Source organism: Vigna radiata, chromosome 6 (genome assembly GCF_000741045.1).
Source record: "Vigna radiata var. radiata cultivar VC1973A chromosome 6, Vradiata_ver6, whole genome shotgun sequence".
In the NCBI taxonomy this organism is placed as follows: Eukaryota; Viridiplantae; Streptophyta; class Magnoliopsida; order Fabales; family Fabaceae; genus Vigna; species Vigna radiata.
This window is the reverse complement of record NC_028356.1, coordinates 30,326,315-30,341,619: the sequence shown is the minus strand read 5'-3', so window position 1 is coordinate 30,341,619 and position 15,305 is coordinate 30,326,315. Positions and strand designations below refer to the sequence as shown.

The following is a 15,305-nucleotide window of genomic DNA, read 5'->3' as shown; positions in this document are numbered from 1 at the left end:
AAGGCAATAAGGCAATTTTCTTTGTTTTGCAAAATGACAAATGTCACAATTTTCATTAATATGTTTTGGAATAAAAGGAAATTGTTCACATAACATGTTTAATTTGTTTCCTGAGAGATGTCCTAATCTATAATGCCAAAGGTTGGAGTTTGAGATGGTATTGGTATCACTTTCATTAATGGAAGGTTTTTTGGGTGAAAGAACCTTGGCTTCTCTGTTGACTTGCAGATGATAGAGACCTTGTTGAAGATTAGCCAAACCAATCATCCCCAACGTACGCTTGTCCTGGATAGTGCAAAAAAAATCATGGAAGATGAGGATATATTTATGAGTCAGTATGAGTTTGGATATGGATAAAAGATTAAAATGGAAGTCTGGAACAAACAAAACATTGTGAATAATAAATTTTGGAGAAAAAATGACTGTTCCAGATATATGGGCTATAACAATGGACTTATCAGGTAAGCTTATTTGTATTGGTTTAATGTTATAATAATTTGAAAAGCAATTTAGAGAAGATGCAACATGGTCTGTGGCTCCCGAATCTATGATCCAGGGGACATTGTGAGTGGCATAAGAGGTGTGGTGTGTTTTATTGCAAAAAACTAAGGAGATACCACTGGACTCAAGATGTTGTTGAGCATTTGGAGTGTGAATGAGATTCACTCTATTGGGCTGAATGAGAGAATTGGGCCATGTAACATCAGAAGCATTCTTTTGTTGCTGTGGTTGGAGCAAAGACATTAGGGTTTGATATTGGGCATGAGTCAAAGTGATGGGGCCTCCCTCCTTCTCTGAACCGTTGCCTCCTTCGGTGGGTTCGATCACAACAACACTGTTAATGGAGGAAGAGCCAGAGGCATCGCAATTGAACTTCGACCTCCCTGGGTATCGAGGATGACCAGGGGGATAACCATGTTTTCCCCAACACACGTCAATAGTGTGTCCAGGACGGTGACAATAGGAGCATTTTTTTGTTGGAGGCTCCTTTGACAGTGGGAGAAGAACCAGAGCCACGCCCTTTGCCGGAGAAAGAGTGATTTGCAGCATTCACAAAGGTGTTCGGTTCAGTAAGCGAAGGCGAAGCGAGTTGTCGTTCCTGCTGGACAACCATGGAGAAGACGCGGTTGATAGAGGGGAGAGGATCCATCAAAAGGATTTGTGAACGCACAACAGAGAAGCGTTCGTCCAAACCTTTGAGGAATCGGATTATGAAATCTTGTTGATGGTAAGTTTTGGCAAAACACGAGCAAGAAGAAAAGGGCCTGTAGTTATCGAGTTCTTCCCAGAGGGTCTTCAATGCGGTGAAGAACTCAGAGACAGAACGAGTTCCTTGAGAAAGACCATAAATTTCTTCCTGGAGCGCTGCGATTCTGAGAAGATCACCTTGCGAAAAACGTTCGCGAAGGTCATTCCAAATGTCTATGGCACATTCGAGGAAAATAACACTTTGGGCAATGGAGGGAGTTACTGAGTTGAGTAACCAAGACATGACAAGGGTATTGCACCTTTCCCAAGCAGAATAAAGGGGTTCTTCGACCTTAGGGACGGGAATGATGCCTAACAAGAAAGCCATCTTGTTTTTTGAGATTAAAGCCATTCTAATGGCACGAGACCAGGACTGGTAGTTTGTGCCATCAAGGACAGGGGTTATGGAGACAGAGGAGGGTCCTTCACTAGGGTGGATAAAGAAGGGACTTGATGGGTTCATGGTGGGATCGGTGGCTTCAATACCACGATTTCTGTTTTAGGACCTTCATTATCGGAGTTCTTTGGACTAGGAGGAGGAGTGAAAGACATTTGGAAGGAATAAGCAGAGCTCCAGGAGGGAGCTCTGATACCATAAAACGAAAGATGATAAAAGATGAGAGTATTTTGGAATAATCAATCTGTCTAATTCAGTAATAGGTCATCCAATATTTATATACAATAGGTTATTCTAGAATACTAATACCACCAGAACAGACAAAATAACAAAAACAGAATGGACAAAAAGAAAAGAAGAGTGGTGTGGCAGAGTGGTGCGGAGTGGTGCTNCAGAGTGGTGCGGAGAATGCAAATTTGTTACAATACAGTACAAGTTTGTTACTAGCTGTAAAGGAAGCCCTAATGTTTGCTCTTTGTTAGTTCACGAGGGGTCATCCTATTACAAATTTTGATCATAATCATCTAGGAACCTTTGAAAGTCTTTTTTCTATGAAAGACTAGATTAAAAAAGTTTCATAATGAACAAAATGCCAAAAATAATAAGAGAAAGAAACTAGAATCTTTTTTTGGAGAAGTCTTTAGTTTCCTTTCACTACCTTTTCTAGAGAACACCTTTTCTTGTTAATTCTTCAATATTGAAGTACATCAAAATCTTCAATGACATCATTATTTACTCTTGATTTTTCCAATTAAACAATATTACTAACGACATATTTAGATTCACTCTGACACATTTTAAAATCTTACAATGCATTACATATTTCCTATTGTTGGAAGTCTCATATCGACTAGAGATAAAACCAATTTAAAGTATATAAATGTGTGTAAATTTCACCTTTCAAGCCAGTTTAATAATGAAATCACAGAAAAAACACTAGGGGTAAATGGTATTTTTAGAATCTTTCCACAAAACAACGTCTAATAACTTGTAAAGAAGATGTGTAAGGATTTTGAGATACTTAGATGTTAGTTTTTATAATATAAGTAAATGGAAAATGTTTTGAATAGAAAAGTAGTAAATCACAAATTTTTATAATGATTCACTCAACCTAAGTTACATCCCATTCTTTCTTAAGAACTCTTAAAGAGTTCCACTAATCCTTTTCAAGATTACACGAACTTTTCCTCTTCAAGATCTCACCAAGTATTCCTACAACTCTTAGTTACAATGAATATTAGCACCACTCTTGATTTCCTGAATAACATATGACTAAATGAATTTAGTCACTCCTAGATTTAACCCTCAACATCTATCTAAACATTCAATTCAACTTTGAACAAACAAATATTTTTGAGTTATCTTTAGAAATAGTACATACGACAATTTTCTTTTATATCAAATAAAGTAATTAATCACTCTTATCAAAATTTAATTAATTAACAACTAATTATAATTAAAGAGGTTAATTAATGCATTTAATAATATTAAATGTGCAAAAAAAAAAAAAGAATTGCGTGTTTCTTTAATGATCACGCATAATATTTATGACATATTCTACTTTTTAAACATTTAATTCTTTAATTTCTTTTCACTAATGCATTTATTTTCTTTTCTGAATTTCATAGGTTATGGTTAAATTATCAAACAATTGAAATATCTATTCCATAATATCACTAAGCGAAAATCATCAAATGCTAATCAAATTTAGTGACTATAAATAAATAATTATTATATTTTATAAAGATATTTACAATAATTATATTATTAATAAAAAATTATAATTAATTTATATATTAAAGTCTAAATCAATCTACAATATAAGTTAAATTTTAATTATTTATTATTGTTGATTTAAATAAATATTAATTCAGAATGGTAAGTAATTGGAACCTTGATAACGAACGTCACAAACTGATTATAATTTTTTTACTGATAATTTCTTTTACTAAGTATAAAAACTATATTAGACATTAATAAATTTTAGTTTGTAAAATGATATTCAACCTAATTAATATAATGATTAATAATTTTTTTTATCGTTTTAATTTAATAATATTTTTATAGTGCATATCTTATATATTACATAAAAGAATATTTTTATATAATTATAATGAATACCCAAATATTTATAGAAATAACTTTAATACATTTTCTATTTCTATTACTTATACGTTATATGTCATCCCTTATATATTAATTTGTAAATAATAAATAAATCAAAAGGATCAATATTTTTAACACTATACAATATCTATTAAAAAAATTAAGAAGGAAAATACGCACAAATGAACTTACTTAGTTCTAAAAATAAAATACCGAATTAAAGTTTTAATTTATTCTTACAAAGAAAACAACAACGAAAGTTACTTCCGGCTTCTTCGTTTTATACCTTTCCATTGTCATCATTTTCGACGAGGGAAAAAAGGGGAAAAAAAAAAAAGAAAAAGAAAAGGGAAAAGATACTGCGAGGTAACACCGCAAGGAAGCAACGGAAATGTGCATGACAGCCTTTATGTGATTGTGACCTCCCTCCTTTGTTCCTCTTTCCCTCCGTCATCATCCCCAAACTCCATACGGCGCCGTTTCCCTTTCATCTCTTCTCTCTCCGATGCGCTACTCCTTCTCATTCCGCTCTGTCGTTTTCCTCGCGCTTTGCTTTGCGCCGCGACTCTTCCAGTCAACGCTACCGTTTCGCTCCTTCTAATCGTCGTTTTATCGATTCATCCGCATAAAGCACTCTCCTCGCACGCTTTCCTTTTTCACTCTCTCGCTCGGCGCCTCCATTTCACTCCGATTTTCTTTCAACTCTTCTCCAGAATTCAGCCGAATCCCGAACTGTTGTTTGGTTGAAGATAACACGTATTCGATTTTTGTTTTTCTTTTATTTCTTGAACTGTCTAGGTTTCCAATTTCAACGCTGTGAAATGATTGCTATTGTTATTTCCTTGTTTTGCAGCTTTCAATTGATGGTTTTTTATGCGTGATCGCCGGAATTAGGTTAGCTGATGTTCCTTTCTCGCTTTACAAGCAAAGCGACTGTATGCGTTGTATTTTTAACATTTTGTTTTTAATTTAGGTTTTTTTTTAACATATTTAGTAAAGGATGAGAATTGTGTATGGTTTTGGAAGTAAGCTTCGCTTCGCTTTGATTCTTCGTAGATTACCAATGGAAGTGGCTGACTCTAGAGCATCCTGATTTTGGCGTTGCAAGGAGGAGAATTTGTTTTCAGTCAAATTGTTTTTGAAGGTAGTGTGTATATATATATATATGTGTGTGTGTTTCTGTGGTGGAGTTAGATTAGTTAGATGTTATTGTTATCTGACCAGAACGATGTCCTGAAGGTCCGGGCGACTGTCTGCCGTAGTTGATGGAGCGGCCTGGAAGCTTAAATGGCAGTCAGCATGTGATAGAAATAGGTGGGAGTTCCGATGCTTCTACTTCAACTGCGACACATCATGATAGCAATTATAATGGCACACATGTTACGCTACACGAAGAAAGGGTTACCGGTGCAAGGACGCCTCTATCTCAGCCTTCAGTTTCAGTCACTAGTTTATCAAATGGGTCTAATAGTCGGAATTCCTCGTTCATGAGACGCGGGGATACGCGTAGGAATAGGAGTCCCGTGCATTCGGGGTTGTGGATATCGATTGAGCTGGTCCTCTTAGTGAGCCAGATTGTTGCTTCTATCGTTGTTTTATCTTTGTCAAGGCATGAACATCCTCGTACTCCATTGTTTCAATGGATCATTGGTTATGCTTCTGGATGTGTTGCTACCCTCCCTCTGCTTTATTGGCGGTATTATCATCATAACCATACGAGAGAGCAAGATTCATCTCAATCAAGGCAAACATCTCCTCGGATTAATGATCCTTCAGGGACACTCCTTTTCAGTTCCAGAACTAGTGGTGGAGAAGATGGTCAGGCTGTTGCATCCACCAGAAGCAATCAAGCCTCTGTGTTGATGAATAGAAGGTAGTTAATCAGTTATGATTGTCACCTTGTTTATACAATGTTAGAATGTCACCTTTTTCCTTTCATGCTGAATACAATTGTATAAAAAATTGCTGTTTTAGTCTTTAGAATTATATGAAGTTAATGTGCATTCATATCTTGAACAAAGTTTGTATGTTAGACTCATAATGCTGACATATTCGCTTGTATAAAGGTGTTATTGAAGCATATAACGAAGAGTGTTGGTGTTTTTACTTTTAATTTGTGATGAAAGCGTGATACTGATTACTGGCTTAAAGAATTATTGAGATTAATTTTACCCGTAATAGTTATGGAAAACGTTAAAGAGTTTTTTTTTTTCCCTGAAAACTGATATGAAGGAAAGATCTATATCTAATATTTAAGTATTCTTTGGCCTATCCTATACTAGTTGCCATGTTCCTCGACTTGCTCTAATTTCACTATTTATTCGTTAGATTTGTAATTTCAATGTTCATGGTTATAAGTTGCAAGTATTTGAACTTGTAATAGCTTATGAAACTGCTAAGTCCTTGTTATTCTTGTAACACAGAATGAAGACTCTAGTGCAATACTTCAAAATATCTTTAGATTGCTTTTTTGCTGTATGGTTTGTTGTTGGAAATGTATGGATCTTTGGGGGACATTCGTCTGCGGATGAAGCTCCTAACTTGTACAGGTATAGCCTTTAATTCACTCTGGCATTAATCCTTTGGTTTTTCAGAGTCATGAAATTATATCTGTTCCATTTCACTTGGCAGGTTATGTATAGTGTTTCTTGCATTTAGCTGTATTGGTTATGCTATGCCCTTCATTCTCTGTTCAACAATCTGCTGTTGTCTCCCATGTATAATTTCCATCCTTGGGGTTAGAGAGGACATGTCACAAAACAGAGGGGCAACTTCTGAATCTATTAATGCTTTGCCAACTTACAAGTTCAAGATGAAGAAAAATAAAAGAAATGGAGAAGGCAACTCAACTGAAGGTGGAGTTGTGGCTGCAGGTACTGAGAAAGAGCGAGTTATATCTGGAGAAGATGCAGTAAGTACCATCTTATTTATATATATAAATATGTGTGTGTGAGTGTGAGTGTGTGTGTGTGTGTTTGTGTTATACTTTACTCCATCTTAATATAATTGAATTTCTAAAGAGGCGTGTGTTTGTAAACGCTCGCTAAAGTGTGTTTTAGGTGAATAGAGATTAAGTAGAATAAGCCCCAGTTGGTTTCTTTTAGTGTCATGACGTAGTTAGGGACCTCAAACTGAATTAGGGGGGATAAGAAGGGGAAATGAAACCTCTAATTCTGGGAAAAGGAGGGAAACAGGAGAATGAATAGCGGGGTGTAGTGTGCATTGTATGACAGGTTATGAGAAAAGGGGAGAGTGATTTGAAGGTTTCAACTTTCTGACAATAGGTACAATCCAGACCATGTTTGTAAAACATGCATTTCCATATATTAGTGATGGAAGAGTTGGAAGGGGAAAATTATGAGATGCTAGATGAAGGAAAGATTATCATAGGTGTAAATCATGCACGACAGCACTGTGATTTAAGGATACTGGAGTGGAGATCTGAGAGGTATAAAGCTGTGATGTACTATATATGCACCATAGAAATGTATGCACTGTGATTTTAGGATAGTGGAGTGGACAACCAAGAGGTATACCGATATATGTATAAAGCTGTGATGTACTATGTATGCACCATAGAAATGTATTATTTCTTTCTAAGATTGCTTGATCTGTGAGGTAGGTGCAATGATACATGTATGCTGATGGCTCTGCACAGAAGCAAATAATTGTTACCTTTAATAGTATTTATAATTGAATCCTGACAGATAAACAAGTGCCAACAAATCTACATGAGAGGACTATACATATCCATCATCCCCCCTGCAAACATAGGTTGAGTTGGAAGAAACCACTTGTCTCTAGAAAGTTGAAATCTAGGTCTTAGAGTGACTTGATGAGCACTCATACATAAATTTTCTCTGCATCAAGGATCTTTTCATGAACAAAATGTATTTCTATTTCCATGTTCTTAGCATGAGCATGTAGTAGGACAATATTATGACATTAAATAACTGAAAGATGGAACTAATATAGTCCGAGTTCAATCTGTTAGGATTGAATCCAGAATGTATTCTACAATGGAACGCCATGTTCCTAAGAAAGTCTTGAGAATTGGATGATCTGCATTGTAGCTGCAGCTTTGGAGAATGAAAGCATTTAGCCAACATTGAGGTGGAAGGACAACATAATCTGAAGAAGGATGATGAACATCATGATCTAGCTTATTGCACAGTTGGTCTTAGAATTTGGGCTTGATTCAATGTCATAAAACTATTTGTATGGTGAGGATTGACAATGCCTTATAAGCATTGCTCGAGTATGTTTCTAAGCCATGTGAGACTGGGCCCTGCCTCAGACCTAGCAAAATGAAGGTGCTGGAATTTGCAATGAAGTAGACCAAATAGATTTAAATTAATGTGGCTTTTCAAAGCAGCTCCTCACACCTGAGGCTATGGAACTGGAGTGTTAGCAATGTGGGTGGCCTGACAATAGATCTAAGATAGATTTTGATACCATCTTAAAAATTCAGGTTTTAAGACCTAATTCAACTTAACAAAATTGACTTGTATGGCAAGGATTATACAAATCTTAGAAAGAAGTGCTACATAGGCCGTATCTCTAGGGTAAGAGGAACTAAACGTGGTCCCTCAGCAAAATGAAGTGATGGAAGTTGCATTGAAAGAAAACTGAAGAAGCCACAATTAAAGTGGGCTATGGGTGGGTGCACATATGGAAGCTTTCCAACAGTTGACATTGATTAAACCTTCTGTGACCTCCATTGTGACCCGACCCCCTTTATTTCTACCAGTTTGGTTTCCTTGGCCTGATCATCTTAAATTGTTGAAATTTGAGTATTGTTGGCCTTGAGAAGAATACAAGTGTGATGAGGTAGTGGCTGACATGTTCCTTTCCAGTTGAACTTCATTAGTGAGGAATAGATCCTAAGCCTCATCAGTTGTGCAAGGATCACTATTATTCATTGAGGTGGCAGTACTTGAATCCATTCAAAGGCCATCAAGAACGACTCTGAGACACTCTCGAACGGAAACTGGACAACCAGCCAAGACGATTGAATCATCAGGAACTTTGATACTCAATAGATAGGCTCATGTACTTCTCCCTTTGTATTTCTAAGTTTTGATCTTAACTCGAACCATGGTTAAAGTTTGAGTGTGGAAGAACTTTTTAATTTCTTCCCAAAGTTTCCCCAAGCGTATGAAGTCTACAACTCCTGTGGAAGCAAATCCAGAGATGAGAGTAGTCATTCTTCCATTTCGACATATATTTTAAAATTCAAGCATACTGAGAAAATGATGTAAAAGCACAAAAGAGAGAACTGTTGGGCATAGAGAGAATGGGAGAGAAAAGTTTTGCATTTTAAAGTTGTAATGTTTCTCACCACAAAACTGTGAAATCTGGGAGGTACAATGATATATATGAGTTGACAGGCTTGATCCGGGGGCAACTAATGCTGTTACAGTTGACAGTAATGTAACTGAATCCTAAGTTCTTAACAGTTCAACAACTGACGACAGATGCTACGGCTTTACAAGGGACTTTGGATAGAGCTGTATATATCTCTGTAGAAGATGGTAATCAATTATTGGCTTTGCAGCTTAACCCGAAATCCTAATTTCAACCAAAAGGCTTGTTACAGTTAACAGTAAAGTAACGAATCCTTAGTTCTTAACAGTGCAACAACTGACGACAGATGCTACGGCTTTACAAGAGACTTTAGATAGGGCTGTATATATCACTGTAGAAGATGGTAATGAAATCTTGATTACCTCAATTGTTGGCTTTGCAGCTTAACTCAAAATCCTAATTTCATCCAAAAGGCTTGATTTGGGGGCAACAGATGCTGTTACATTTAACAGTAAAGTAACTGAATCATATGTTCTTAACAGTGCAACAACTGCCAACAGATACTATGGCTTTACGAGAGACTTTAGATAGGTCTGTATATATCTCTGTAGAAGACAGTAATAAAATCTTGATTAACCCAATTATTGGCTTTGCAGCTTAACCCAAAATCCTTATTTCATCCAAAAGGCTTGATCTGGGGGTAACTAATGCTGTTACAGTTAACAGTAAAGTAACTGAATCCTAAGTTCTTAACAGCGCAACCACTGCCAGCAGATTCTACGGCACTGGAGGAGACTCTAGATAGGGCTGTATATATCTCTATAGAAGATGGTAATAAAATCTTGATTACCCCAATTATTGGCTTTTCATCTTAACCCAAAATCCTAATTTCATCCAAACTCCTATCTATTGCTAGTGGTTCAAAATAACTGTTGATGTTACTGAGTTACAGGAAATATTGCCATTCTATAAGCTTAGCACACAGTAATCTCTTTGCGTAGACGGGGGGATTGTAATTATTCAAAATAGAGGGCAGAGTAACTTCTGAACTATTTCGAAAAATAATTCTTACATACATTCTGAAAGGCATTGGTCCACAAGCTACCCTGAACCAACATCAACTGGAAATAATCCCAATTGATGTCAACAGAAAAATTGTTCGATATTAGTTGAAAACACCACTAAGTTGACAAACAAAACCTTGACTTATACGAAAGATGAGCAACAGCATTGGTCCATTTAGGCGAAAAAAACCTGTGGTGGCAACCAAGAAATAACCACAATCCACAATTGACTTTAATATGAAAGAAACCTCTGCGTTCATTAGTTGAAAAATTGTGAGCTGAAATGTCCCAATTGAAGCTGACTCGATGTTGTCCCGACCAAGGTTGGGCCGAAGAGAGAATATGAAGACAAAAGACATAGGTTTTAAGACAAGAAAAAGTATGAATAATTTCTTAATTTTACTTTTTAGGTGGAATTTGAAATTCTCTAACGAGTAATAAAATTAGTCTCATTATTTGAATTTCAATTTTCTTAAATTCCCCATCCAAGCAATATATTTGTCATACAACATTTCAATTTTTCTATAAAAATGAATTGTCCTCTAAATGTTTCCCATCCAAACACACTATAAGGGAATAATATCATTTTAAAAAGTAGAGGGGAGAGTAATATAGTTTAAGCATCTCTTGGGCAAGGATTTAATTTACCAACTAAATATCATCCTTAAATTGTCAGGTTACGCTGTTCAGTTATGTTAGATTTGCTATGATAGCACTTGTATCTAATCAAGCTTTCTAGCAGGGCTATGGACGAATAGATTTAGGCTTGTAGGCTTCTTGGTATGGTAGTGCTTATTTAGTTGCGGTAGTACCTTAAAGTTATTATTTGTAGATGCCTCTCATTCATGCCATCTGGTAAAAGAAGTTTGGTTTGGTGTGGTTGTGTTGAATTAGACTATTATTTCATTGTTGCTACTGAATTCATAATAATGTAAAGTGTTTGAGCCTAAAAAGACCTTGTATCACTATAGAGATTTTTTTGTTTGTCAGCTGCTTATGATTGAAACTCCTAGTATTCTTTTATGGTTTTCGACAGGTATGCTGCATCTGTCTGGCAAAGTATGAAAATAACGATGAGTTGAGAGAATTGCCTTGTTCTCATCTTTTCCACAAAGATTGTGTGGATAAATGGTTGAAGATAAATTCATTATGCCCTCTTTGCAAGAATGATGTTGGTGAGAACTCAACAGGATTGGTCTCAAGTGAAGATGCCAACCAACATCGGAGTGAGAGCAGGATTCAGAATGGCCTTGCGAATACATCACTTTAGTTGAGAGTCATATACAAATATACAATTGGATCCACCCTCTCATTTTCCTTGAGAATTGGATAATGTCCTCTGGCATGTTACTAGAGAGAAAGAACTAGTCACCTTTGGTAATGGTGGGTAACTAATCACCTATTTATGATACTGTGAACTATGCACAGGCAATGGTGAGTTCCTACACAATAAACTGCATTTCTCTCATAACAAGATGGCCTTCTCGATGAAAAGGAAATAATCTGAAGCCCCTTTTGGGCATGCACACCTTGTACTTTTGTAAAGTGTTTTCTATGCGCTTCACCGTTTGGAAGGATGCTTGATTGAGGTCATCCATTCCATATCATTTTTGTTGATGCATTTTCCTTTTCTTGTTGAAACTTTACGATGGCCCCATACAAGGCATACCCGTCTGTAGTCAAATGGTGCTACTAATTCTTCAAGGGATGCCCATCATGGCCATAAATCGTGTGGTATTGACTGGGAATTAAAGAGTATGATTTCATGTAAATGAGTTACAGGAATATATATAATATATATAAGTATAACGTGAAGTATTTGCCATCTTCATCATTTGGCAATTGTGACACGTCTTTGTAAATCTACTTGTTTTTTTTTTTTATTCGCGAGGGTTACTTAAAAGGCATTTTACTGCAGAACACATGATCTCTTGGCCTCGTTGATTTATTTTTCCGTGGTAGTGTAATGCATTTTCTGTTATTATTTAACAATACGAGTGAAGACACAAGTCTTTTGCATCCTGTACCCCATAATTGCAAACTTCTCCCCAATACTTTGAAAATACCTATTTTACCCTTAGCATTTTATTCGAAAGCTGATTCATGGATGTTGGTGGTTGTGATTTGAAGTTTGGTAGCCTATGAATGAATACGATTGAAGTTTTGTTTTGTTGTAATGGTTGCACCAATGTTTTCTTGATCATCGAGTATGGAATAGAGGTTTAAAAATGTCTCAATTGGACTTTAAATTTTGTAAATTAGTAATAATTAAGTCTTTTTCGTTAAGTGGTAAGAAACAACATCAAGATAGACTCATTTAGATGATTTTATTATATGAAAATGATATTTAAATTATGGTGTGAAACTTGGTAAAGTAAAAGAAATGGAAAAAAAAAAAAGAAAAAAGCAAGAGGAACAAAGTTTTCTGTTTCTCCCTATTTATCATACATCTTATCACGTCACTATCTTCAACTTCAAAAGTTGTTATCAGACTAACCAACACTAAACAGAACCACCACTAGGCTATCAGACGTAAGAGTGTTTTCATTGCATACATAGAGAAAACCTTGAAACTGCGAGTTCTATCATCTCTTTCGCAACAACCTTGCCTTCATGCACCACTGGCATCTCCCTCCTCGTGCAACCACTGTGAGAACCACCATTGTCCAAAACCTACAGAAAAACCTAGTCACAAACCTGTGAATTTCAATAACTTAACCTCTCAATCTCATTGTGAAGCACTATGCCTCCATGGAACTTGCAAAAACATCCAAATCACATAATCGAGATTGCGGACGTGTCTTCTCCTCCGTCGTGCCTCCACAAGCCAGAGTATCACACCTTCAATCAAAGAATCAACCAAAAAATCCTTCATGGCAGACTAGGCAGATCTCCATGTGAAACCACCACTGACTTCATTGTACCCCAAAATCACGCCACCGTAAACCACTTAGGTTCATTCCTCCATAATCCACAAGAGTTCATTGCGAATTAGAAACCTATCATCTACTAAACCCAAATCCAGAACAGCCTCGCACCACCACGATCCATTTCGCACCTTCATTCGTGATCCATACCTACAAGGAAAAAAACCTAAATAGTGAAGAAGAGGGACACTGCGAAGAACAAAACAAAATGTGAGCCTGTTCATCATATGCTTCCTCACGAAGGCTTCATCGCTACCAACATACTATGAAAAGCAACATTGCTGCACGAAATCCTTACCCGTAATTTTCATTGTACCAAATCCCTAATTTTTTTTCCTAACCACGGTATCAATTAAATAATGCCACATCATAAATTAAACCTCCAATTCCATGTCATAATTTAAATCCTAATTCCACATAATCAAAACATCCACATCAACATGTTTATTGTGCACCGCATCAGCAGGTCTTGACGCTGTTTCTTATCCCTTAACGGAAAGGGCTTAATTGTTACCAATTTACAAAATTTAGAATCCAATTGAAACACTTTTAAACAAGAGGACCAAATTGAGATTCCTAAACAAATACGAGGACCATTTGAGAATTTTAACCGTAAAGTTACTTGAAAAGCTTTCAAGGAATATTACATTGAAGTATATAGTAAACATACTTGTATGAAATAAGACTATATTGTATAAAGATAATCATTTTCAAAAGTTACAAGAAAGAATAACTTGTTTCATACTAGTTTATTCAAACCTAAGTTATATCCAATTCTTCAAGGATTATCCTAAGAAACTAAATAATATAAACATGTATTCTCTATGCCATTCATGATAAACTCCTTTAATCTCAACTTTAAAATAAATACCTAAGTATTCTTGAATGTTAAGTCACAATTTTATTATATAAACTTATAATCACAAAGTGAGGATATACAACGAGTAACATGTAATAACTTTGTTTAAAAAAAAAAAATGAGTTGCTCACAAAAATAACTTACAATTTCTTTATTTTGTGTTTTGTTAGGCTCATGAAAATATGATATGTTTTTTTTTTCTTTGTAAAAATAGGTGTAAAACATAAATTTTTAGCTTAGATTGTGTTTAGGCCTACTAAGCCTCAAAGGACTGTAAATAAGTAAGAAGTATGAGGTAAGACTATTGCTTAATATTAGGAAAAGACTTAAGAGAGTTACCTCCTCCACCACCTGTAAGATCCGAGAATAATGTAGAGTTTATAAATAAGTCTTAAATATGTTTTATTAAAATTTACATGAGTTTACAAGGTGTTGTGCAGTTCAGTTGGTGTTCAAGTCTTGAGAAGAACATAAAGTTCTATATTATTTATTTATTTTGTTGATATAAGTGTAACACTTGTTATCGTTTGATTGTTAAATTTGTGATGTGTTGGCTTGTTGCTAAAAATATTTATTAGGGATTGAATGTAAGAGTGTCAGATTTTAGAGAGAGGTTCATGTGAAACATTTGTTTGATTTTATTTATATTTTCTCAAGGGCAAGAATGTCCTTTCCATTTTGTAATTGAGGTGTGAAAGTTATAAATAGGGGTGTGGAAAATAAAGAAAAATACTTTAAATAATATAAGTTAAAAAAAAAAGGTAGGAAGTTATTTTTTTTTTAAAACCGCTTGAGATATTATAGGGAGCACTACTTAGGTGGTTTCTTTTAATTATAATATGATTTATTTAAAATGAAAATAAATGGGTCTTTATAAAAGAAAGGAAAAAAAATTGCATTAAGAATAGAGAAAGAGAATAGAGAGCATCGTAAGTCAGAAACTTTCTTTGAAAAAGAGAAATCTTTTCTTTTAAAAGATATAGCAGAAGTGTGAAGACCTATTATTGATTCATGTTCTATAATTGGCTAAGGTATGAGAAGCTTCCTTTTTCTTGATTTTATGATGAATATGGAAATTTTCTTGAGTATCTTTTATGATTATGAAAAGTTATCTTTGCATCTAAATGGTGGATAATTTAATTGAATGCTCAATATCATGATGGAATATTTTTGATGTGTTAGAAATATGTTTGAATTGTTGGTTGATATTTTAATCATAAATAAATGACATTGTTTATTAAGTATTGTTACGTTAATATCATTTGGAATTCAAGCAATTGAATTCATTCTACGTAATTGAAGATAGAAGAATTCATGTGCTAATTGAGTTTTATACTGTTAAGGATTCACGTAAAATTGAATTCTGTGTCAGAAAGATTAAGAATTTTATATTATTA

General features: G+C 35.1%; 1 protein-coding gene across 4 annotated transcripts; it reads left to right on the top strand.

Moving 5' to 3' along the window:
* The first annotated feature begins 4,033 nt into the window (after positions 1-4,033).
* Positions 4,034-11,956, top strand: LOC106764970 (E3 ubiquitin-protein ligase At1g63170). 4 transcript variants are annotated; one of them, XM_022782431.1, is made up of 7 exons: positions 4,039-4,507; positions 4,605-4,645; positions 4,808-4,895; positions 4,976-5,624; positions 6,175-6,300; positions 6,383-6,662; positions 11,159-11,956. In XM_022782431.1, exons 4-7 carry the CDS (start codon positions 5,017-5,019, stop codon positions 11,390-11,392), a joined length of 1,248 nt encoding a protein of 415 aa, XP_022638152.1. In that variant the 5' UTR covers positions 4,039-4,507; positions 4,605-4,645; positions 4,808-4,895; positions 4,976-5,016; the 3' UTR covers positions 11,393-11,956. The 4 variants fall into 4 exon arrangements, with proteins under 4 accessions (XP_022638153.1, XP_022638152.1, XP_014504917.1 ...); XM_014649431.2 differs by having other exon boundaries at positions 4,041-4,507; positions 4,991-5,624; XM_014649432.2 differs by having other exon boundaries at positions 4,041-4,507; positions 4,605-4,686; positions 4,991-5,624.
* The last annotated feature ends 3,349 nt before the right edge of the window (positions 11,957-15,305 follow it).